Raw genomic sequence first — 24906 nt, 5'->3', positions numbered from 1 at the left:
TGCGATTCTGGGACTGCATGGTCACCTGTGCTGATGAGCTCGTCACACTGGCCAAACAGGAAATGAAATTCAAAAGTTCCCGGGGTTTTTCCTGTGTACCTGGCTAGTGCATCTGAGTTGAAAGCGCTGTCCAGAGCGGTCACAGTGGAGCACTCTGGGATAGCTCCTGGAGGCCAGTACCATCGAATTGCGTCCACACTACCCCAAATTCAACCCGGCGATGTCGATTTCAGCGCTAATCCTCTCATCGGGGAGGAGTACAGAAATCAATTTTAAGAGCCCTTTAAGTCGACAAAAATGGCTTTGTCATGTGGACGGGTGCAGGGATAAATCGATCTAATGCTGCTAAATTTGACCTAAATTCATAGTGTAGACCAGGGCTTAGAAGAACAATTTTTCTCCCTCCTCCTTGTAACAACCTTTTATGTACTTGAAAACTGTTATCATGTCCCCTCTCAGTCTTCTCTCTAGACTAAACAAACCCAATTTTTCCAATCTTCCCTCATAGGTCATGTTTTCTAGACCTTTAATAGTTTTTGTTGCTCTTCTCTGGACTTTCTCCAATTTGTCCACATCTTTCCTGAAATGTGGGGCCCAGAACTGGACACAATACTCCAGTTGAGGCCTAATCAGCGTGAAGTAGAGTGGAAGAATTACTACTTGTCCCTTGCTTACAATATTCCTGCTCATACATCCCAGAATGATGTTCACGTTTTTTTGCAACAGCGTTACACTGTTGACTAATATTTAGCTTGTGGTCCACTATGACCCCCAGATCCCTTTCCGCAGTACTCCTTCCTATGCAGTCATCTCCCATTTTGTATGTGTGCACCTGATTGCTCCTTCCTAAGTGGAGTACTTTACATTTGTCCTTATTGAATTTCATCCTATTTACTTCAGACCATTTCTCCAGTTTGTCCAGATCATTTTGAATTTTAATCCTATCTTCCAAAGCACTTGCAACCCCTCCCAGCTTGGTATTGTCCGCAAACTTTATAAGTGGACTCTCTATGCCATTATCTAAATCATTGATGAAGATATTGAACAGAACCGGACCCAGAACTGATCCCTGCGGGACCCCACTCATTATGCCCTTCCAGCATGACTGAACAACTGATAACTACTCTCTGGGAACAATTTTCCAACCAGTTATGCGCCCACCTTATAGTAGCTCCATCTAGGTTGTATTTCCCTAGTTTGTTTTTGAGAAGTTCATCCGAGACTATCAAAAACCTTACTAAAGTCAAGATATATCACATCTACCGCTTCCCCCATCCACAAGGTTTGTTACCCTGTCAAAGAAAGCTATCAGGTTGGTTTGACACGATTTGTTCTTGACAGATGTATACTGACTTATTTATCACCTTATTATCGTCTAGGCGTTTGCAAATTGATTGCTTAATTATTTGCTCTATTATCTTTCCGGATACGGAAGTTAAGCTGACTGGTCTGTAATTCCCTGGGATGTTCTTATTTCCCTTTTTATAGATGGGCATTATATTTGCCCTTTTCCAGTCTTCTGGAATGTCCCCAGTCTTCCTTGACTTTTCAAAGATAATTGCTAATGGCTCAGATATCTCCTCAGTCAGCTCCTTGAGTATTCTAGGCTGCATTTAATCAGGCCCTGGTGATTTGAAGACATCTAACTTATCTAAGTAATTTTTGACTTGTTCTTTCCCTGTTTTAGACTCTGATCCTACCTCATTTTCACGGCATTCACTATTTTAGGTGTCCAATTGCCACCAACCTTCTTGGTGAAAACCGAAACAAAGTCATTAACCACCTCTGCCATTTCCACATTTTCTGTTACTGTCTTTTCCCCCTCATTGAGTAATGGACCTACTCTGTCTTTGGTCTTCCTCTTGCTTCTAATGTATTTGTAGAATGTCGTCTTGTTTCCTTTTCTTTTTGCGAATACAGACTAACAAGGCTGCTACTCTGAAACTTGTTTCCTTTTATATCCCTAGCTAGTGTGATCTTGTTTTGTGCCTTGGCTTTTCTAATTTTGTCCCTATATACTTGTGTTATTTGTTTATATTCATCCTTTGTAGTTTGACTGAGTTTCCACTTTTTGTGGGACTCTTTTTTGAATTTTAGATCAATGAAGATCTCCTGGTTAAGCCAGGGTGGTCTCTTGCCGTACTTCCTATCTTTCCTACGCAGTGGGATAGCTTTCTCTTGTGTCCTTAATAATGTCTTTGAAAAACTGCCAACTGTTTTCAATTGTTTTTCCCCTTAGACTTGCTTCCCATGGGATTTTACCTACCAACTCCCCAAGTTTGCTAAAGTCTGCCTTCTTGAAATCCATTGGTTTTTATTGTGCTGTTCTCCCTCCTACCATTCCTTAGAATTGTGAACTCTACCATTTCATGATCACTTTCACCCAAGTTGCCTTCCACTTTCAAATTCTCAACCAGTTCTTCCCTATTTGTCACAATCAAACCTAGAACAGCCTCCCCGCTAGTAGCTTTCTCCACATCCAGTCATTGCAGGGATAGTGTATATGTCTATGAACAATATTGTCCAAAGCTCCCCTGTTTATTAAGTGACATTAGCGTCAGTTTTGTGCACAAAGCAGAAGCTTTTTAACTAAACACAAAAGCATCTGGAGCCCTCCTTTGCAAATGTCTTTGAATCCTAAGGTGTGTTCTGGGGAGGTTGGGTAGTATGGAGTGGGCCCAATCCTGACAAATCAATTGGTGCTGTGGATGCTTGGTACCTCTGAAGATCAGGCCCAAGGTGTCCAAGGCTCTGAACCCAAAAATGGAGGCCCTCAAAATTAACATAATCTTTTGAGGGGGGAAAAAAACAAAACCAAAAACCCCACAATGCTGCCAACTATTGTTGTTGCAATGGCATCTAAAATGAAGTACACATTTGTAGTCTAATATGGTTGAAAGTATTTTTTATCCATTTATTACTACCTCTTCTTAAAAAGGAAAATGTTCATTTTGAAATACACAGGTCCTAATTCTGTCCTTTGAATATGAGTGCATGGCTGCCATTGATTTTAACTGAAGTTATACCCGGGCATCTGAGAGCAGAGTTTGGCCCACGAGACATATTTTAAGTTTTTAAGGAAGAATATAACCACAGCAAGGCATCCATCTCTCTTTGTATCAAAGTCAGATACAAGAAGAATGTGCTTTACTAAATGCAAATGTACTTCAGGTTACAATTAACACATTAGTGAAGTGAGTCGAGTGCTAGAAAGCCTGTGTAAATTTCACTAAACCATAAATTATTGGTGCCCTGAGGCTTTTTAATGTGCTTTTAATGTATGAGGAAATCAATTTACTGAGGAATGAATGCATGCAAAAAATTAATAAAGCACAAAAATATGCTCAAATAATGGAGCACGTTCTAAATCCATTACATAACAAACCCTGGCTAGTACAAACTCATTTGATTATCAGCGTTTGGCCCATTGTAGCAGTCAGTCACTTTTGTCTTGTTACGCGTTTCCCATCAAGCATCTCAGCTCTGATCGCCATGACTATATTCATTCTTTATCAATATGGGCAGGAAACATTGCTTCTCTGGTTGCCCTCAGTGTCACTCCAACAACTGCGCCGTAGGTATTCCTCAAAGAGAACCAGTTCCTGAACATTGAAGATGGGAGCTTTGCCTGAAATAAGGTGCACAGGGTTGGACCCGGAGTGGGGCATTCCAGTCAGCAACTCCCTACAGCCCAATTGCCTTTCTTCTCACTACCATGAGCATCATTTTTGTGACACAGCACTAATTGTTAGTCTTTAGTCACGTCCAACTACAGTCCTGTCAATCCTTCTCTTTCCGCATTGTAAACTGTGTGCAGCTTTTTTCCTAAATGTTTAGGGCTCAATGGTGACTAGTCTGTTCAGGCTGGGGATGTGAGAAGGAGCTAGTCACAATTGCAGAGAGTACAGTACAGGAGCCGCTTAAAGCTAGTGCCAGCAGTGCTATTAGTCTCTGAGAGCTCGGAGAAGTGAGGGCAGGGCCTGAGTTTGACTGCTGTGGTGAGGGAATGCATACTGTACCCTTTACAAAGAAGTAACAATGGCCACTCAGACCCTGCCCCACAGCCACACAGATCAATGGGAAAACTGTACTTCATTTATCCTGGTCTCATGAAAACATGCTAGCAAAGTGATTTGATTTAGCTCTGTCTTCTTGCAAAGCTGATGATTGAAAAAATTTAAAAAGTCCATTTGTCAGGTTCATTTCACTCAGTCATCAAAATACATTCCTTCTACTCAGTCATCAGTTCCACTTCATCCATCCACCCAAATTCATTCTATTCACCTATTCAGCAGTTTCACTTTACATAGTAAATTGCTTTGCATAGTGAACCCACGTCCCAATTATAGCAGCATAACCTGCCTTGGCCAGGGTGTCATGTCCGCACACTGAGGATGATATATGCATCAGTCTATTCACGAAGCAACCGATTAGAAAATCCTTCTTGTACCATTTTCCAGTGTACAACTGGATCACAGTTCTGAAAGTTTGCTGCAGTGGAACATTATGTGGAGCATATGCCTGGTGCCAGATACGTTATTTTAAATGGCATTTTGGGTATGATTTCTATCTGTTGGTTGCCTTTTCCTAAATAAGGTCAGCTATTCAAAATGCCTGAGGAGCTTGCATTTTCCTTCACTGCCAAGGTTAGATTCTTCTCTTGAATTGTTTGAAGGTTAATTAAATATCTTTATCTGGAACTAAAGTTAACAGTGACCTACAAAAGAGTTTAATAAAAATGGAACTTTTGTGTCCTCTGTATGCTGTATTTGGATGTACAAAGAAGATCTGAAAGTGGAGTCTGCATTGGTTTGGGTTTTTTACACTTTAGAAATTCTAGTGATGTCAATTATGGTCTTCCCTGGTTTTTCTAGAAGTTTGCTGAGGATCCATTTGACCTTGATTTAAGTGCCCAATATAGACACACCTGATCCTACAGAAATATTAAAAATAAAATTTGTGCTATAGAAATGAGTTTCTCCAGTAATATTATAGAATAGAGTAATTTGTTATATATTTTTAAATAACTGTCATGTTCATTAGTCATATTATGAGTATAACTCTTGTAGCTTTATTTACATATATATTAATTATTCATGAGGCTTTACAGATCCATACGAAAACCTACACCTGGAGGAATGTATATTCAGTTTATTTTCTAAGAGCCAAATCTTAAGTTTTGTAGCGGACTTCAATGAGACCAGGATTTTGCCCCCGGGCATTCTAAGGCCCTGATCAATCCGACAAGGTTATAAATGCCTCGTGTGGTTGGCTGATGCACTTCACTTTCACTGACTTCAGTGATATCCAGGTTGCCCAGTATCTCTCAAGAGCAAATATTGGTTTTATGTATTAAGTATATCAATATTCACAGACATAAATGTAATAGGGATACTACTTTACAGGGGAGAAGATAATACTGTGCATGTGAATTTAAAAAAAAAAAGAGTATCACTGCAGAACTATACTTCAGGTTACTGAAATGTGAAGATGGAGGGGGTCTCTCTCATTCCAGGCTGCAATCCAGACCAGTGAGAGGTTGTCTCACCACCTGCCCTGCAACCTTGAGTGCCTCACAATGCTTTGTTGTTGTAGTTCCCAACCAGGGCCACTCACAAACAGTCTAACATTGTGTAAGTCACACACAGAGTGTCTGTGTATAGCTGCAGCCCTGGTCCACCCACTCTGATCCCAGCAGCCTGTCAGCAACACACCAGTCAAACTCTAGCTTCCAACAGACTTGGTTACTACTTGCAGGGCCAACACACTCCCAATCCCAAATTTTCCCAAAAATGTGGGTTTTGCACTGTCCAGCCCTCTCCTGGACAGTCTGGCTATTAAAGGTCTGTTGTCCTGTAAAGGGTCAATTTTCAACAGTTTGCTACTTTAACTGAAGTTACCAAACAGTTCAGTTTAAACACATTAGTTTAGATTAAAATTAAAACAAGTTTAAGTGAGTACAAGTATAAAGGTATCAAAGTCAGAAATGGTTACAAGAAAAATCAAGATAAAATACTTCCTAGTAGCTAAAATTTAACAAGCTAGACTTGGCTCAAGGTAAATCCTTACCACATGTTCCCAGCAACTGCGCTGACCAGAGTCTATGGGGCAGAGGTGAAGGTGGGCCAGTACAGCGTATCCGTCAGAAGTGGCCGGTGGTACAAGGCCATACACAGCTGACATTTAAAGTGCTGCTGCAGCAGCGCTTTAACATCGCTGCCCCTTTTCCCTCCCCCAGGTCTGCCGGGAGGGGTGGGGGGGGGGCAAAAGGGGAAGCTGCCATGGAGCCCCAGGCCCTTTAAATCGCTGCCGGAGTCCTGGGCAGCACAGGCTGGCCAGCACTGAAGGGCTGGCTGGGGGAGGCTGACTTCCAGCCCCGCCCCTTCCATCTGAGACCCTGCCCCTTCCAGGGGCCCGGAGCCAGACCCCCCTACTGGTAAGACTTTTAAGTTACTTTCACCCCTGTTCAGGGGTCAGAATCTCCCCACAAAGTCAAAGGGCTTGTTCCTTTGTCATCTTAGGTGAAAAAGACCTGGCGGGTCTTTGTACCCTTGAAATGTGTTATCCCTGGATAACACTCATTCCAGATGTGAGGAAGGATACGTGGAGTCCCATGGTTAAAGAGGTTCAATGTTGTTTGCTAAAATGCATATAGATCTGTTCCTATCCCCCTTCATTGCCAGAGAATGCCTTCTTGACAGGTGATTACCAATCAACTTTGATGACACCTGGCTAGAGGCCTCAGCTTGTCCTTTGTCTTTGAGAAACAAGTTTACCCCTTCCCCAGATGGACTGGTAAATATGGTCGTTATTTCATTTAATGTTCATAATGCATATGCATTTTGTACATACATTACACAAGAATATTGATGATCAATGTGTTACTAGTTTATAAATGATACCTTGCAAGACATATTTTGCACAAAGATTATTACAATAATGTGTAGGGTGTGACTACAGGAGTGCTTTTGGTCACAGAGATAAAGATTTTATCCAATTACGGTTTTATAAAGTGCAGAATAAAGAAACAAAACCTCCTAACCTCTTAAATTATTTTCTATTTCCAGTAATAGAGAATAGAAGAAAATCAAAGTAAAAGTGGATAAGACGTGACCATGGTTGATGAAGAGCACTTTCTGCACTCCTGATTTAAAGGGAGGAATTTGCTGAGCCTAACAGACAAAGAGTAATAATCAATGGAACTTATCTCTGAGAAATGTCATGGGAACCTTGAACCATGGAAATGATAGCTAGACTCGACAGATGTGACATGAAACATTCCACACTTTGCTATCATGTGCTGTTGCTTGCTAAACTGTGAAGAACTGCATAAACTGTATTTAAGATGCTTTCTATACTAGTGCCAATCACCTTTTTTGGACCTGAAAGTGATATTTTCTTATTGACTCTCATGATTTCATTTGCATGTATTCAGTGATTGTGTACAAGCAAAATATGTAATCTGCTTTACCTATTTAAAGATCCATCATCAACACAGTGGTAAACAAAATTAATTCCACTTTTTTCTCCCCCAGAATCATAATTACTTAGGTCCATATTGTTGGAAGTCCAAAATGATTTCAAACAAGGATTAATGTAAATGTCTGCACTTACTTTATGGACAATAGCCTCTAAAGATATTTTCACTGTTTGTTAGTGAAATGAGGGGAAAAAAGCTATTTATAACAAGGCCTTATGTTGTGTACATAAATTGTCTTTGAAATGTGTGATTTAGTTTATTGCTTGTAAAAGAAATTATATAATTTATTTAGTAAATACTACTGTAAACTATAGTTTTATTGACAGAAATAAAATATTTTGTTCTCAAAACCTATGGTGCATATTTCAAGCTGTTTCTGGTCTATACACTTCCTGTTCTTGCCTTCTGACCCTTTCTAAGAGAATCATTATTTATGCACTGTCCCAAACAGTACATAACAGGTAATCTGTCCCGTATGCCCTCACATAGAAGAGAAGGTGGAAAAAATGTTGTACTAGAAGGAGAAAGGCAAAGAACAGATGTAGGGTGACCAGATGTCCTGATTTTATAGGGACAGTCCCGATTTTTGGATCTTTTGCTTATATTGGCTCCTATTACCCCCCTACTCCCTGTCCCGATTTTTCACACTTGCTGTCTGGTCACCCTAACCAGATGCAACATGTATGGTTTGATAAATGTTACAGATCTCTCACCATGTGCAACCATTGCAGGACAAAAAAAGGTAGAAGCAATCTGGTTCCACACAGGAGCAGAGATTTAGTCACAGTAGGGTAAGGGCTGCTAAGCATCATTCTAAGAATCCAGACCTTGATGTGGGAGCATATTTAGGAACTTCATAAATGCCTCTTTAAGGTGTATGGAAACTATTGGGGATGATGATAGCTCTCCCAAAAATAACATTCCTTGCAGAGTGGATAGAGTGTAGGACACTGGAGCTGGCACTTCTGTAGAACCTGCCATTTGAGGATTTTTCCCAACATTAACAAATCAAACCACCGTACCTTTGTGAAATAGATGAGTATTATCCCCATTTTACAGATGGTATGGACAAACAGAGGTCATATAACTTGTTCAAGTACATAGAAAATCTGTGGCAAAGCCAGGACTAGAACCTCATCTTGTAGAACCTGCCATGTGAGGATTTTTCCCAACATTAACAAATTAAACCTCTGTACCAGATGACAAAAACAAAATATTGGGACACATGGGGGGCAGCCACAGGCTCAAAAGCCGGAGTACCACCGAAGCGCAAAAAAAAAAAATAGCCGGCGTGCTGCCGAAGCAAAATATCGGGACAAATGGTGTCCCGACCGTACATCAGTCGGGACGCAGGACAAACAACTAAATATTGGGACAGTCCTGATTTTATCGGGACGTCTGGTCATCCTAGATAGTTCCCAGTGGCACCCTGGATGTTAAGCAACAGAGAGTTCTATGCCCTGTAACCAAAACTGCTGCATATAATGTGTATGTGTGGGATGATTGCCTCCTGCTTCCTGCATAATCTATAACAAATATAGAATATGTCTGAACAAAATAAATTTCACTGAAATGTTTTGTTTCATAAAAAAAACAAAGTTCCTAGTTTTTGGCATCAGAGAGACTTCTTTCAAAACAGACAGAAGCTTAATTTTTCTTGGTAGATTCATCTGTTTTCCAGTTATCTCAAGGACTACAGAATGCCCACTTATCCTTAGCAAGACCCCAGAAAAAAGAAATGTATTGAAAAGAGACCAGTCTATGCAAGGATACATTTTTATACTGTGTAATTCTCAAATAACATGCTTTCTTCTGTATAGCCACTTAAAAGGCTTCATAAATGAAAATGCTGTAATCTTCAGAGGGAATTTGCTCCACATAAAAAGATTACATATGTTCAGTGTGTTTACATACTGTCACCCCAGCATGCCTACTCTCCCCCTTGAATAGAAACAGCCATCCATTGCAGATAAAAGGAAATCCAGGTTAAATTACAAGTATTAGTGGAAAGATTCTTTTCTTTCTAAGGCTCGCATTCTAAAGTGTGCATTATTGTGTTCCTGTTGATATGATTTCCAATCAGTGCAGCCAATGGACTTTGTGAAAGGAAGTCCAGTGAAGCACTCCTGATGGCCAATGGTTCAAGCCTGCCCCAGAAAAGGTCTAATGCCTGTAACCATATGAGAAAATCTTACTACAAAATAACAGTACAATAGGTTTAGAAGGACTCTGCATGTCTAATCTTTAAGTAACTGGATGCTATTTAATTTGCACGGATGGCTTTTAAGTAAGCTTGAAGGATCATTTATGCACATCAATAAGCATTGAAAAGGGGACACCTGCCAGGAAAAAATAAAATATGTGCAAGAAGGCCTGGCCACCAAATATTAGGTTTTCTGGGCTAGAAGAGGGTCATCTTAGCTTATTTTTTGAGGTCTGGGCAGATACAACACCCCATAGGGAACAAAATGTGGCGCTATCTGTATACACAGGTATTTAAATTCTTTAATTTAAATATGAACCTCCCAGAAGAAAAGGCAGATAGTTGTCTGCTAGGGGAATGTAGGGGGAATAATTTAGGCTTGTTATATGTGACCCTGTAATTGATACTGTTCTGTAATCCTGTGGAATTCTGGGGGAGAAAAGTAAATCAAGGTGTCATTTGCATTTAACAAGATTTTGTGGCATAGTCCCTTGACTGAAAAACTGGATACTTCTGCACCTCTTCTAAAATTCAGTACTGAGAAAACCACCAAACTCCTACTTTGATATATTATTTAGATAGTGTTGGCTTTACTATACCACAGGTATCTAACTATGGGATATCTTTCACCTTTACATGCCTCAACCCAGCGAACAGCAGACAGTGATAAAGAGCAAATCAGCAGCACTCTGTCTATTCAGCACATAAGCCATTTGTTGAGTCATTTCAGGATGATGTACACATTTGCTTCCAATATTATATCAGCTTTTTGGCATCAGAGAGACTTTTTTCAAAACAGGCCTCACCCTGAACACAACTCCTTTTCATGTGAAACTTGTGGAAGACCATGGAAATCTGCATGCAGAGGGCTTACAGAAATGAAGTGTGGCATGGTTTTTACAGAGTTTTTTTCAACTTCTATAATTACCATACTTACATTATTTCAAATCCCTTGTGGGACTTGCATGATTTTAAAAAAAAATTAAAGCTTTGAACTCTATATAGCAACATCCCTCATGGGCTCAACATGCTTTTAAGAGATGGGTATTGTTGGTCTCATTTTTCAGGTGGGGAGATTAAGACACAGAAGGGTTAAGTGGTATAGAGCAGTGCTTCTCAAGCTATCTGATGTGGGGGACCAGCCATTTTTTTTTTCCAATGTGCACACAGACCGGCAGCCGATGGCTCACGGACCAGCACCGGTCTGTAGACCACCACTTTGAGTAGCACTGTTATAGAGTATTAGACATGGAGGGTAAGATCCATCCTTATGCAGAAAGCCAGCATGCAACCAGTGCATCTCTTAGGCTCTATTTTGAAGACTTAAGTAGTGAATAGGCCTTGTGCTACTCTCTGCGTTAGAGAAAATATCACCCCCTAAGAATTTAATGCCACTGTGTTGGGGTGTTGAATTTTACCCTTAGCTGAATCAGGACAAATGTAAAGACACTGCACATCCTCAAGAGAAAAAAAAATAACACTCTGCTTAAGAATTAATAAGCATGCATGATGACTGGCTAAATATTCCTCAACTTTGTCTACAGGATTATGCCTTTTTAGCTGTACTAAGCCCCTTCTATTTGGAATTAATTACCTAAAGATACTTGTGATATTAGAGCAAGACATTATTTGGCTAGCTTTTGGTAAGTAGTCTTTTAATTTCATACTTAATTTGCTGATGTGAAGCTATTTTTGTGAACACTTTGTGTTCAGCATATAAAAGGCAAATGGCATTATAAATTATAAATGAAAAGACTAACTTGGTTCTTTGTTCTGATGGGGGTAAAAGAAATGATGAGAAGAAATCCAAGTAAAAATAATTGCAGTGTTTAATGAAGGAAACTCATTCCAAAAATCTTAAATTATAAATTCTCTCTCACTCTCACACACACACACACACCTCCCCCCCCATCCAAAACATTATTTTAGCTTTCAGATATTAGCTAAACAAGACGGTCTTAATACAGACAACTGACATATACAACTGGTTGTCTCTTCATTTCTGCTTTTAGTCACTTATCCACTCAATAAATTAGTTTATCCTTCATTAGAACACAACCCAGTCTCCGCAATTACTTTGGAATTTTGTGCACTCAAGCTTTAGTGACTGACTTTGTACATTGAGAACTCAGTTTTGTGCATATGAAGTATGCTTGCACACACAAATTGATAGCATGTAACTATTCTATTTGCATGCGCAAAGCAGCTGTAGTTTATAACACTGCAGGTGGATACTTTTGAAAATTTGGTCCAAAGTACAGAACATCAATTTCATTCCCAAACACGCTTACCACAGTATAATTTCAAAGAATTGCAGAAAGGGTAGCTAAATAAGACTCCTCTTCTCTCTTTCTTGTGATAAATTTAAACAATTTCTCCAATGAAATTTGCTTTCTATAATGGGGAAACAACAATGTGTTTAACTTTATTAATGATTTTGCCCTTCGTGTGGACAAAGATAATTGAAGAACTTCAGTTACTGCACAAGGTGAATAACCTTCTCTTTTAGAACAAATTGTGAAGGAAAGAATAATTCAGAGATAAATGGTAAAGGGAATGTAATGCAACACACGTTTAAAAAAGGTAGGTTGATCACGCCAGACTAACCTGATTTCTTTCTTTCAGGAAATAACTGATTTTTCAGGTAAGGGAAGTGCAGTAGATCTAATATTCTTGGACTTTAGCAAAACATTTGTCACAGTACCACAGAGGAAATTATTTAGTGAATTTAGGGAAGAGGCAGATCAGTACATGCATCATAAGATGGATAAGGAACAGGCTAAAGGGGAGAAGGCACTCAGTGATGCTGAAAGGTGAATTATCAGACTGGAAGGAGGTTACTAGTAGAGTTCCTCAAGGATCAATCTTGGGAAAAAGCTTGTTTAATATTTTTTTAGTGACCTTGGCACAAAAAGTAGGAGTGTACTAATGAAATCTGCTGCTGATACAAATTTGGGAGAAATTGTCAATACAGAGGAAGATTGGTGTATTACGCAGGAAGATCTGGATGACCCTGAAAATGAGTGACAGAAATGGGATGAAATTCAATAGTACAAAGTATAAGGCCATGAATTTAGGGTCTAATAGTAAAAATTTCTACTGCAAACTGAGGTCTCATCAGTTGGAAATGACACAGGTGGAGAGAGATACTGGGTCTGTGAGTTGATCACAGGATGACTGAGCTACCACTCTGATGAGGCAGTGAAAAAGGCATATGCGATCTAGGATATATTAGGTGAGGCATTTCCAATAGAGATAGAGAAGTATTAATGCTATTGTACAAAGCAGTGATAATTCCTCATTTGGAATACTGTGTACAATTCTGGTCAACTATGTTTAAGAAACATTCTATGCCAACTCAAAATGCTGCATTAAAATGGAAAATGGATTGAGTAAGCCATTCAGCATCAAGACAGGTGTAAGGCAGGGGTGCATCCTGTTTCCTTTTTTGTTTATGCTAGTCATTGACTATGGATTAAAACAATGCGACAGTGACACAAATGGCCTAAAATGGAACAATTCAAGGCTATTTGATCTAGGGGTATATAGTACAAGTCATGGACAGGTCATGTGCCGTGAATTTTTGTTTACTGCCCCTGACCTGTGCATGACTTTTACTAAAAATACCAGTGACTAAACGTAGCCTTACTTAGAAGTATCCAAAGATGGTGTCCAATAGAGCAGATTGGTAACTGTCTGGGGGTGGGGGGGCAAAGATTCACCCAGGACTGTAACAAGCTTCTCAAGCGATAATGTGGAATTCATTATTGTGGGATGTTAATGAGGCCAAAAGCTTCACAAGATTTACAAAGGAACTAGACACATATGGATAACAAGAATAACTTGATCAGTCTTTAAGTACCTACATAAGAAACTGTAGCAGGGTGCTGGTTGAGAAGCCCTTAATCATCTCCTGCCACTCCAGCCCCAATCAAGGGGAATGGATTGGGGCTGGGTGAATAGCCCAGTGCCTGCCTGATAACTGGCTGCATCTGCCAGTCTTATTAGCCCGGTGCTATAAAAGCTGGGAAGAAGCCAGCTGGGGAAGGAAAGAGAAAGGTCAGGCACAGAAGGAAGTGGGAGCCTTGTAGTCTGTTGCTGGCCAGCCCTGTTGTAGGCAAAGTAGCTGTGAAGCCTGTATATAGTTGGGAACTGGTGGTGGGAAAACTTCTGAGAATAAAGAGCATGGGTGTTGCACCAGACTGAAGTGTCCCTGACTCATTGAAGAGGGAGGCCCAGGGGCCGAATACTCAGGGGCACAGCGTGAACCCCATTACAGAAACAAAATTTGAACAAAAAGAAAAGGAGTACTTGTGGCACCTTAAAGACTAACCAATTTATTTGAGCATGGGCTTTCGTGAGCTACAGCTCACTTCATCGGATGCATCCGATGAAGTGAGCTGTAGCTCTCGAAAGCCCATGCTCAAATAAATTGGTTAGTCTCTAAGGTGCCACAAGTACTCCTTTTCTTTTTGCGAATACAGACTAACACGGCTGTTACTCTAAAATTTGAACAGCCCTCTATCAATCTGGCAGGCAAAAGTATAACAGGATCCAATAACTAGAAGTTGAAGCTAGACAAATTCAGACTGGAACTAAGGTGCAAATTATTAACAGTGAGGGTGATTAACTGTTGGAACAATTTACCAAGGCTTGTGGTGGACTCTTTATCACTGGGAATTTTTAAATAAAAATTGGATGTTTTTTCTAAAAGAGATGCTACAGTTCAAACAGAATTTAATTCAGGCCTGTGTTACACAGGAGGCCAAACTAGATGATCAAATGGTTTATACGATCATGTAGTTTTATAATCTATGAATATCCAGAGTTGTTATAAACACTAACCAATATTTGGAAGAGAGGTTAAACCTCATGTTTCAGAGTTTAATCTCTAACTATCAGGGAATAGAAGGAGAGTAGGGCTCGTGTACATGGGGAAATTATCAGAATAGCTATTGCTTAATAAACTATTCTGCTATTGCTGTTCCAGAATAGCTATTCCAGTAACTTCCCTGCGTAGACAAACTTTTAATGGGAGAGTAGATTATCCCACATCTACCTAATAGGAGACTTCTTGTACCTTTCTCTGAATCCTCTAATGTTGGGCACGTCCGAGACAGAATACTGTACTAATCAGACCATGGGCCTGATCCAGCCTGGCAATTCTTAGGCTTCTTAATTTGATAATCCGCACCTCTAATTGCCTCTGCTCTATTTTATGGTCAGTAGTGCCAGGTTTACAATAGCGCCAGTGGTGCCATGGAGCCAGGCCCATGCTCAGAAGGGGCTCTGGCCTGCTCCGCTTGCACTGCGCCCCAAGACCCTGCTGGCTCCCCTGCCCACCACTTGCTCCTCTTAGCCTGCCCGCTGGCTGGCTGAGGGCTCCTCTCCATCCCCGTCCCCACCCCCCTGCTTCTCTCTCTGCCCCCTGGCCAGCCTCCAGTGCATCTCTGGCTCTGAGCAGTCTCTGCTTCCCACCACCTTTGGGGCCCCACCTGTCTCCCCAGAGCCAAGCTGCCTGCGACTGGTGCAGAAGCCTGGCCAGTCTCAGGTCTCAGCTGGTGCAAGGAGATTGGGGTGGGGGGGGGGATTTGGCTGGGCCTCTCAAGACAAGTGGGTCCTCAGGGAGCCGGCCCAGGGCAGGCCCTGACTTGGCTGATCGCGCCACTCCCAAGGGGCCAGAGTGTTGTACCAATAAATTAAAAACCAGCAGGATCTTATTAAAGGGAAAAAGGCAAAATACCACATTTATTGTGAATACAGAAAGAATCGTAGTAAGCAGTTAGTTACAGCTATAACATTCCATTCAATCTCATATTTATTCACACATTCATTCATACACACACACACACACACACACACAGAGGTTCTGCAAGGTTGTCATCATAGTTAGCAGTTAGTTATAGCTATAACATTCCATTCAATCTCATATTTATTCACACATTCATTCATTCATTCATACACACACACACACACACAGGTTCTGCAAGGTTGTTATCATAGTTACCAGCCTTAGAGTTGCTCATGCCAAGCCACTGGCCAGGTGGCCTGGACATGAGGAGGGAGCAGGGCCTTGTCAGATGCTCATCTGATGCTCCTGGAAGTTGGTTTGCAGAATCAGACCCCAAAGTTCTCACTTTTTAGAGTCTCTTTTTATAGGAATTTCTTCCTAGGCCAGTCTGTGGGAATTGCTTCATCATGCTGTTGCTGAATCAATCAGCAGATGGCACATTCCTGACGGCTCCGTGCTGCTAGATGTTATCTTGTTCTTTGGTTCTCCCATTCTTGAGGCTGTTGGGTGGATTCCAGTCTGCCCTCCGGGGGTCCTCTGGTTATTTCCACTTGACGCCTTCTTCAGCCGATGGACACTGGATTCTTAGGCTGGCACCTCCCTGATCATTCAGTTATTATCCACACCAAGCATCCATCCACATACATCCTCTATCTCTATTTTAATCACAATTGTTAATACAACAAAAGGGCGAGGAGTCTCTGGGTGCTGTTTCTGTTGTTAGAGTATTGCTTTGAGTCTCTGTGAATTGCTTTGAGAACAGACTCTGTCTTAGAATGTACTAACACAATTAGCGGCTTGCAAGTTTCACACATAGAGGGAGAGAAACAGTACCAAAACCCAAGAGACCTCTTAATTAGTAATACCCTGGAATTTAAACTATGGGGAATCAAACTCATTTGTGATTTTAATACAGAACTTCTTTAATATGATCCAACATAATCCCCCTTTTGACACTAAGATTTATAATCGTCAGTGTCACTTTCTATGTAGCCTATTCAAGAGAAGGTACTGTGAGGCAATTTGAGTTTGTGATTCCAATTCATGCCACATACACGATCCTAGTGATGTATCTTTACTACAAGGTTCTGGGGCAACAGGCAAGGTGAGGCACACCCACTTTTGAGGAGTCCATTCGATACAACCTCTAGTGTCCAATAGCTTCCCTCCCTCCCCAGCCCACTGGCTCAAGGTCCAGGGTAGCCAGAAGGATCCCATGTGTAATATGGGGAGTGGGTTAACCTTCAATACCTTTGCCTCCAGGGACTGTTGGTGTGCAATTTTGACAACAATTTCTCCCATTAACAAGTCTGGTTTCACAATACTGGAAACATATTGCATCCATTCATGTTGATAAGTGTCAAACAATGATCTCTTTCTTTGTTTTAACAAATGCATCAAACCCTTAATATTTCCCAATATGACGCAGAACATTTTGTGTTCCAAAGTAGCTCGTGCAAGTATCTGCATTTCAGTGCATCCCAGAGCTATGGCTGTGTAGTTTCCTATTTCTAATATTTTTTTTTTTTTAATGGATAAGCCATGTGGTAGTATTAAGCCATTACTAAAGATTCCATCGGCCTTTTAGGTTACCCAGACCAATTTGGACCAAGTCTACGTTGGCATGTACTTGTTTTTGTATCAGGCTGTCCTGTAGCTGGGACAGAGAGCTTAATTTATTTTTAAGTTCCTGCAGGTCTTCAGTATCTTTTTTTTTTTTTTTTTTTTTTTTTTAACACACAACAGTGCTAGCAACAAGACAAAACACAAGACAAAACATAGAACACAAAACACAATTTCTATTGTGACAGTAGATTCATGGTATTGGGTTACTTTTCAGCTGGCATCAGCTTTTCCTGATTTTTCTGAAAGACAAAAAGAACATGTTTCTACCCCTTTTGGGGTGGCAGATTATTGCTTAAAATATTTCTTTTACAAATACCCTTGCTGATTGCAGGCAAAACAGAGGAATTGCCCCCACATTTTCCTGTTTTTGTTCTATAGGTGGGCCAGGTTTCAATGGCTTTTATCTTTTAAGGGTTATGGGGAAATTATCCCACTGTTTAGTCATTAAATCCCTGAGTTTTCCTTCTTATACAGCAGACCAAGTTTATAATGTTTTTCCTGCTGTGTTAAGCTTTAAGTTTTATTTACAGGTAATAACTGAGAAGCATCATTACCATACGACCTTAAAGGGTTTTTCCAAAAATCATACACACTATACGTTGTTACAGGGATACTTATTATCATTAAATTTATTAAAATTATCTTGTTATCCCATGCCTTTTATTTAGGCAATTTGTTTGCTGACCAGGTGTGTCCTTTATCTGCAGCTCCTTTGTGCTGCTAGTTCTTTCCTTCCTTTATCATTTAGGTAATTTGCATTTTCACAGAAGCTTCCTGCTTTTGGATTTAAAGCCATCAGCAGCTCAGAGACTCTATCTTAAAAGGGACACAATCAGCTTTCACCAGAGTTTTGATTACTTTTAACTTCTGCTTCCAAAACACACAGCAATCTGAAAAAGAAAACCCAACCTATTGTGGCTCCCTTTGGAGCCCTAATAGCATTTTAATTAAGTAGCATGGTATGTTTGCATTTCTTTTGCCCCTTCTACAATATACCCTGCGCATGTTCTGGGGCAAATGCACATTCCTTCCATAGTTTAACTTCTATAACATTATCCATATCAATTTTTACATAAGGTGTAACTATTTCTTTTTTTTTTTGCTTACAGAGTTTTCATGTACCTTTATCAAAGTGACAGTCTGATTACTCAGAGCCATTTTAAGACTCAGTGTTTCTAACATTGCTTCTTTTTGTTTTGTGCACCTCACCCCTGCTGTTGCTTCAGAGGGCCACTGTCTTTTTTAAATTTCGTATTTATTTATTTTTTTTCATCTGCTATTTTGTTACAAAATCAAACAAACAAACAAAAACCAACCAACCAAACAAAAATAATCCAATTTTTTTTCTATTCTCCAGATTTTGACTGCCCTGCTGCAGCCACAACTTAAAAACATTTTAAATTTTGTAAAGCATTGAGTTACCTTTTTAAGGGTTAAATGCCAAATCCCAAAGCCAAACAGCACTAATTACCTGTGTCTAGCAAAAAGGTCTGTCAGTTTTGCAACTTTGAATTAAAGAGTCAAATGGATTTTTAGTGGCATTATTTAAAACAAAAACAAAACCAACTGGTCCTTAGAACTTTACATATTTACACACACACAGATAGATACATACACATTTTCTTTTCTTTAACATCCCTTCCACGTTGCTCTGTTTTTTTACATCTTACATTCCCTTTATACATTTGAGGCAGTTAAGTTCCAATAGAACCCCCTTATGTTCTTTTAGCAAATTTGACTAAATTGTCCAGTCAAATGATTTTAATCAGTTTCTTTTGCCTGGCTAATTTACAGACATTCCTTTGGAAAAGGGCCCATTTTTCCCTCAGAATGGCTGCAAAGAAACCAAGAATGCTCTTTCTCTAACACTTTTTTTTTCTTTTTAACATTTTCACAAAGTTTAGCTGCTTAATTCCCTCCAGCCTCTGCAGAGTTAACTTTTTTTTTTTACTCTTTCTCTTTATAATTATGCCTGGGGGTGCCATACATAGGACCTTCTCCCCCTTTACCTGCCTCCCTCCAGCCTCTGCAGAGTTAACTTTTTCACTCTTTTTGTATTCCTGGAGTGCCTCTTTCACTATTTTCAGCTGGCTTTGGGTATTTGTAGCCAGCACCTTCCAATTGTCTGCTCCCTTTTCCGTTTGTGCCTTTTCCTCTTTACATGAAGACAAGCGGAGGGAAGAATCCTTACATGCCTCCCACAACAACCAAATTGCTGCTGCATCTCTTTTGGCAGCACTAGAAGGTTTGTATATGAGGATATACTGAGCCAATCTATCCTCTAGGTCCGAAATAGTGCAGAGATCAGCTAGGGCTTGTTTAGTCCAAGGACTGTGCCCAAATTTTTGAAGGTTTTGTTTAAAAGGTGTAATTTCTTTAACAAAAGGTGAGGTTGGAGTTCCTTCTGACTCCATTCCTCCCTCTGGTACTGGCTTACCCTGTTTTCTTTTAAACATCTTAACATGGATATTTCAATCTCTTTGTCACTGCTGGTATTACTTAGCAAGTGACACAGCCTAGATTCTGAAATCATAGCTTAATCTATGCGTTTTTCCCCTGCTACCTTCCCGGAGGCCAGCAGGTCCCCTGCTACCTTCCCGGAGGCCAGCAGGTCTGGTTAACCTATTTCTCCCTGCTACCTTCTCGGAGGCCAGCCGGTCCGGTTAACCTGTTCTCCCCTGCTACCTTCTCGGAGGCCAGCAGGTTCCCTGCTACCTTCTCGGAGGCCAGCAGGTCTAGTTTAATCTGTTCTTCCCTGCTACCTTCTCGGAGGCCAGCAGGTCCCCTGCTACCTTCTCGGAGGCCAGCAGGTCCCCTGCTACCTTCTCGGAGGCCAGCAGGTCTGGTTTAATCTGTTTTTCCTGCTACCTTCTCGGAGGCCAGCAGGTTCCCTGCTACCTTCTCGGAGGCCAGCAGGTCTAGTTTAATCTGTTCTTCCCTGCTACCTTCTCGGAGGCCAGCAGGTCCCCTGCTACCTTCTCGGAGGCCAGCAGGTCTGGTTTAATCTGTTTTTCCTGCTACCTTCTCGGAGGCCAGCAGGTCCCCTGCTACCTTCTCGGAGGCCAGCAGGTCTGGTTAACCTAATAGAAATGCCTAGCTCACTAGAGCTGGCGGTGTGCACACCAATATTTACAATAACTGAGGTTTTTTACCAATATTCCCCCTTTCGCAATTCTCCACCAAAATGTTGTACCAATAAATTAAAAACCAGCAGGATCTTATTAAAGGGAAAAAGGCAAAATACCACATTTATTGTGAATACAGAAAGAATCGTAGTAAGCAGTTAGTTACAGCTATAACATTCCATTCAATCTCATATTTATTCACACATTCATTCATACACACACACACACACACACACACAGAGGTTCTGCAAGGTTGTCATCATAGTTAGCAGTTAGTTATAGCTATAACATTCCATTCAATCTCATATTTATTCACACATTCATTCATTCATTCATACACACACACACACACACAGGTTCTGCAAGGTTGTTATCATAGTTACCAGCCTTAGAGTTGCTCATGCCAAGCCACTGGCCAGGTGGCCTGGACATGAGGAGGGAGCAGGGCCTTGTCAGATGCTCATCTGATGCTCCTGGAAGTTGGTTTGCAGAATCAGACCCCAAAGTTCTCACTTTTTAGAGTCTCTTTTTATAGGAATTTCTTCCTAGGCCAGTCTGTGGGAATTGCTTCATCATGCTGTTGCTGAATCAATCAGCAGATGGCACATTCCTGACGGCTCCGTGCTGCTAGATGTTATCTTGTTCTTTGGTTCTCCCATTCTTGAGGCTGTTGGGTGGATTCCAGTCTGCCCTCCGGGGGTCCTCTGGTTATTTCCACTTGACGCCTTCTTCAGCCGATGGACACTGGATTCTTAGGCTGGCACCTCCCTGATCATTCAGTTATTATCCACACCAAGCATCCATCCACATACATCCTCTATCTCTATTTTAATCACAATTGTTAATACAACAAAAGGGCGAGGAGTCTCTGGGTGCTGTTTCTGTTGTTAGAGTATTGCTTTGAGTCTCTGTGAATTGCTTTGAGAACAGACTCTGTCTTAGAATGTACTAACACAATTAGCGGCTTGCAAGTTTCACACATAGAGGGAGAGAAACAGTACCAAAACCCAAGAGACCTCTTAATTAGTAATACCCTGGAATTTAAACTATGGGGAATCAAACTCATTTGTGATTTTAATACAGAACTTCTTTAATATGATCCAACAAGAGCAATTCCCCGCCCTGGGACCAGCCCTGGTTGCGCTGCCAGCATGGGGGAGTGGATCTCTTTGGGGTCTGGGGGGGTGCTGGGCTGTGAGGGGGCAGGGAAGATGTGTGTGTTGGGGCACTAGGGAGTGGGGGTTCTACAGGGGGTGCTGGGCAGTTGTGGTGGGGTTGTGGGCAAGGGGGTGCTGGGCATAGTGGGTCCAGGGGGGCTCTGGCCATAGGAAGTTGGGGAGTGTTGGTTTGGAGGAGGGGGGGCTGTATGGCGCAGCATGGGCCCACCCCCGAGGGGAAGGGGCATGCTGGCAGCACAGGGCCAGGTGGGCCACTGTGCATATGGCAACTGTCGGTTGGTAAATAGTGCCCTTGCGCTGGGCGGAGTGGGGCCGCCCCTGCCATGCCATGCCCCGCCCCATTGCCCCTGACTGGCCCCTTGCTCTGGGGACTGACCTCCCCGTGCCATGCTCCACTGCCTCCATGGGGGGCCACAAATATGTTTGGCACCAGGCCCACAAAAGGTTAATACTGATGGTCAGACCTCATGACATTAAGCTTTCTAGCAAGATTGGTCTGGGAATTCAATAACAGCCTTTCAGCATTTACAGGTTTCAGAGTGGTAGCCGTGCTAGTCTGTATCAGCAAAAACGACGACGAGTCCTTGTGGCATCTTAGAGACTAACAAATTTATTTGGGCATAAGCTTTCGTGGGCTAGAACCCACTTCATCGGATGCATGGAGTGAAAATACAGGAGCAAGTATAAATACATGAAAAGATGGGGGGTTGCCTTGGGCCACTCTCTTACCACTTCAAAAGTTATTTTTCCTCCCTTGGTATCCTGCTGTTAATTGATTCAACTCATTAGACCAGGGGTCGGCAACCTTTCAGAAGTGGTGTGCCGAGTCTTCATTTATTCACTTTAATTTAAGGTTTCACATGCCAGTAATACATTTTAATGTTTTTAGAAGGTCTCTCTCTCTCTGTCTATATATTATATAACTAAACTATTGTTGTATTGTAAAATAAACAAGGTTTTCAAAATGTATAAGAAGCTTCATTTAAAATTAAATTAAAATGTTGATCTTATGCCGCCGGCCTGCTCAGCCCGCTGCTGGTCTGGGATTCCGTTCACCTAGGCCGGCAGCGGGATGAGCGGGGCCTGCGGTCGGGACCCCAGCTGGCAAGGCCAGCAGCCAGAACCCCAGACCAGCAGTGGGCTGAGCAGCTCAGCCTGCTGCTGCTTAGGGGTTCCATCCGCCAGCTCCTGCCAGCCAGGATACCGGCTGCCAGACCCACTCAGCCCGCTGCTGGTCTGGGGTCCTGGCCCTGCCCACATAGAGTGGGTACCTACCTTCTCCCTGGTTCTGGCCATTCTCTTCCTCTCTCTCTGCACTGAGCTGAGGGTGGGAGCGCACTGAGCACAGGGCATGAAGAGCATGAAGGATTAAGCTGGGGGTTGGGGTGTAGGGTTTGGCCAGGAGCTAGAATGAGGGAGGGGGCTCAGGGTTGGGGCAGGAGGTTTGGGTGTGGAGTGCTTACCTAGGCAGCTCTCATTTGCGGGAGGGGTGCAGGTGGGAATGTGGGGGAGGGAGGTGCAGGAGTTCCCGCTTGGTGCTCAGGGTGGGGGTGGGGATGTGGGGGGAGCTGGGTATGTGGGGGTGCAAAAGTCAGGGGTGGAGTCGTGGGGGGGTGAAGGAGTCAAGCAGAGGGCTGGGTGTGTGTGAGGCAGGTACAGGGCTCAGGGCAGGGGTCTGGGGGGGGTGAGGGGCTGCAGGGCAGAGGGCTGGGTGAGTGGGCTGGGTGAGTGGGGTGCTCAAAGCAGGGCGCTGGAGGGGATATGCCCTGCCTCCGCTTCTTCTCTGTCTCCGCCGGGAGCAGCGAGCACGCACACCCCGCTCCTCCCAAGGGCCGGCAGGGCGGGAGGGCCGAAGGGGAGGAGCAGGAGGGGCAGGAACCGAACACAGTGCGGGAAGAGGCAGAGGAGCCGGCAGGACCAAGCTCCTGCCCCCGTGGGAGGGAGCGGAGAGCGGAGAAGAGCGGGCTGGGTCGGATTTTTAATGGCACGCTGCTCCCTGCCGGGACCCCGGCAGACAGCAGCGTGCCATCTTTGGCACACTTGCCATAGGTTGCCCACCCCTGTTCTAGAGTCTTCCCCAGGAATTGAAATTAGATGGGGTGTTCAGATTGACGGGGGGGGCGGGTGTTGGAAAATGACTAAATTGGCAACTAGTTGACCACTGGGGGACAATGGGGGAGTTCAGGGGGATGCAGGGAAATTGATTGCCTGCATGAAACTTCAGGCATTGTCACGCATCATTAACAACAGAATAAAATCCTAGCACTGTTTCAGTCATCAATTCAGCAGGAACTCAGCCAGCCACCTACAAAAACTCCTTTATGCCTCCCTCATTGTTCTGGGAAGCATGACCTCAGCCCTCTCCAGAAACCCTATCAAACAGATTTCTATTTTAGTAGATGGGACATCTTGTCTTCCCTTTACTGGATCAGTGTAAGGTCTTTTCTATACAGGGAAATTGCCCAGAATATATATTGCAAAATAACTCCCTTCATGGATATTATTCCAGAATGAGTCACTTTTGTCCTGGAATAATTATTCCATTTTGTGAGAGCAGTAATGGTGCTGGAATAAAGTCACTTTTATTTTGGAATAGTGTCCACATGGGGAGACTCAGTAGCTATACCGGTTCATTTTCCTGTGTAGATGAGGCCTAAGATTTAGACAGTATGTTATGAACTGCACCCTTATTTCCCTACCTACCCAATTAAAATCCTATAGCAGGATATGTATTCTAGCGTACATACCCTGCCACTGTCCAGTAGGGGGAAGTGCAAGCTCTCCATCTACTGGACTATTAGTGAAAAAGCCGCTCTGGGGATGGGAAAATAGATTTCTGGTGAGCAGCAGTGTTCATGCTGAAGTCGGATGCGACCGGAGTAGATCTTGTTTTTTCGCTCCACGGAGTAACTTCATTGGTTTTAATCTTACTTGCTATGTTCTGATATTGTAACTGCACTGTCGTTACCCCTAGTTTTGCTCTCTTTTAGTGAGTGTGCCCTGGGCGGTACAACCAGCCTTGAGTCATCACATGCTGCCCCGTGCCCATACACAGACTTTTCTAAGCCAGGGAGACCCACCTGGCTCCAAAGCTGGCGGGAGGTGAGGCTGCCGCTAGCACGGACGAGTCAGAGCCGGAACTAGTCAAGCAACGTCCCGAGCGCTGAGCTCCGCCGCCCCCAGAGCCGTGAGAGGCCGAGAGCTGCCCGGCTGGGCGGGAAGTGATGGCGGGCAGGGGAAGGGGTGAGGGGGACACAAGCAGCCCGAGCCGCGGTGCAGCCCCTGCTGGCCCATGGCATTGAGTGGGTGGCGCTCTGGGAATGGTTCCCAATGGCTCTGGCCGGTGGCCCTACGACAGTATATCGCACGTACAAAGGGCCTGAGGCGTCAGGGCGCCGGCGGGCAGCCCCCCGCGCCGCTGGGGGGCGGTAGTTGCGGCGCCGGCCCAGTCCCGGGGCTGTCGCGCGCAGAAGCGGCCGTTGCGGGCGGGGCGGGGCGACTCC

General features: G+C 42.9%; 1 protein-coding gene across 3 annotated transcripts in view; it reads left to right on the top strand.

The window, feature by feature from the left end:
• Positions 1 to 7689, top strand: part of PIP5K1B (phosphatidylinositol-4-phosphate 5-kinase type 1 beta) — a 185406-nt gene extending 177717 nt beyond the window's left edge. For all 3 annotated transcript variants that reach the window (XM_074953282.1, XM_074953283.1, XM_074953281.1), the window contains one exon: positions 7068 to 7689. In XM_074953282.1, the coding sequence (XP_074809383.1) occupies positions 7068 to 7070 (3 nt within the window). In that variant the 3' untranslated portion in view covers positions 7071 to 7689. The remainder of the gene's footprint in view (positions 1 to 7067) is intronic.
• The last annotated feature ends 17217 nt before the right edge of the window (positions 7690 to 24906 follow it).

The sequence above is a fragment of the Natator depressus genome, chromosome 5, assembly GCF_965152275.1.
Source record: "Natator depressus isolate rNatDep1 chromosome 5, rNatDep2.hap1, whole genome shotgun sequence".
Lineage (NCBI taxonomy): Eukaryota > Metazoa > Chordata > Testudines > Cheloniidae > Natator > Natator depressus.
The sequence above is the reverse complement of the archived record's forward strand: the minus strand, read 5'-3'. Positions and strand labels throughout refer to the sequence as shown.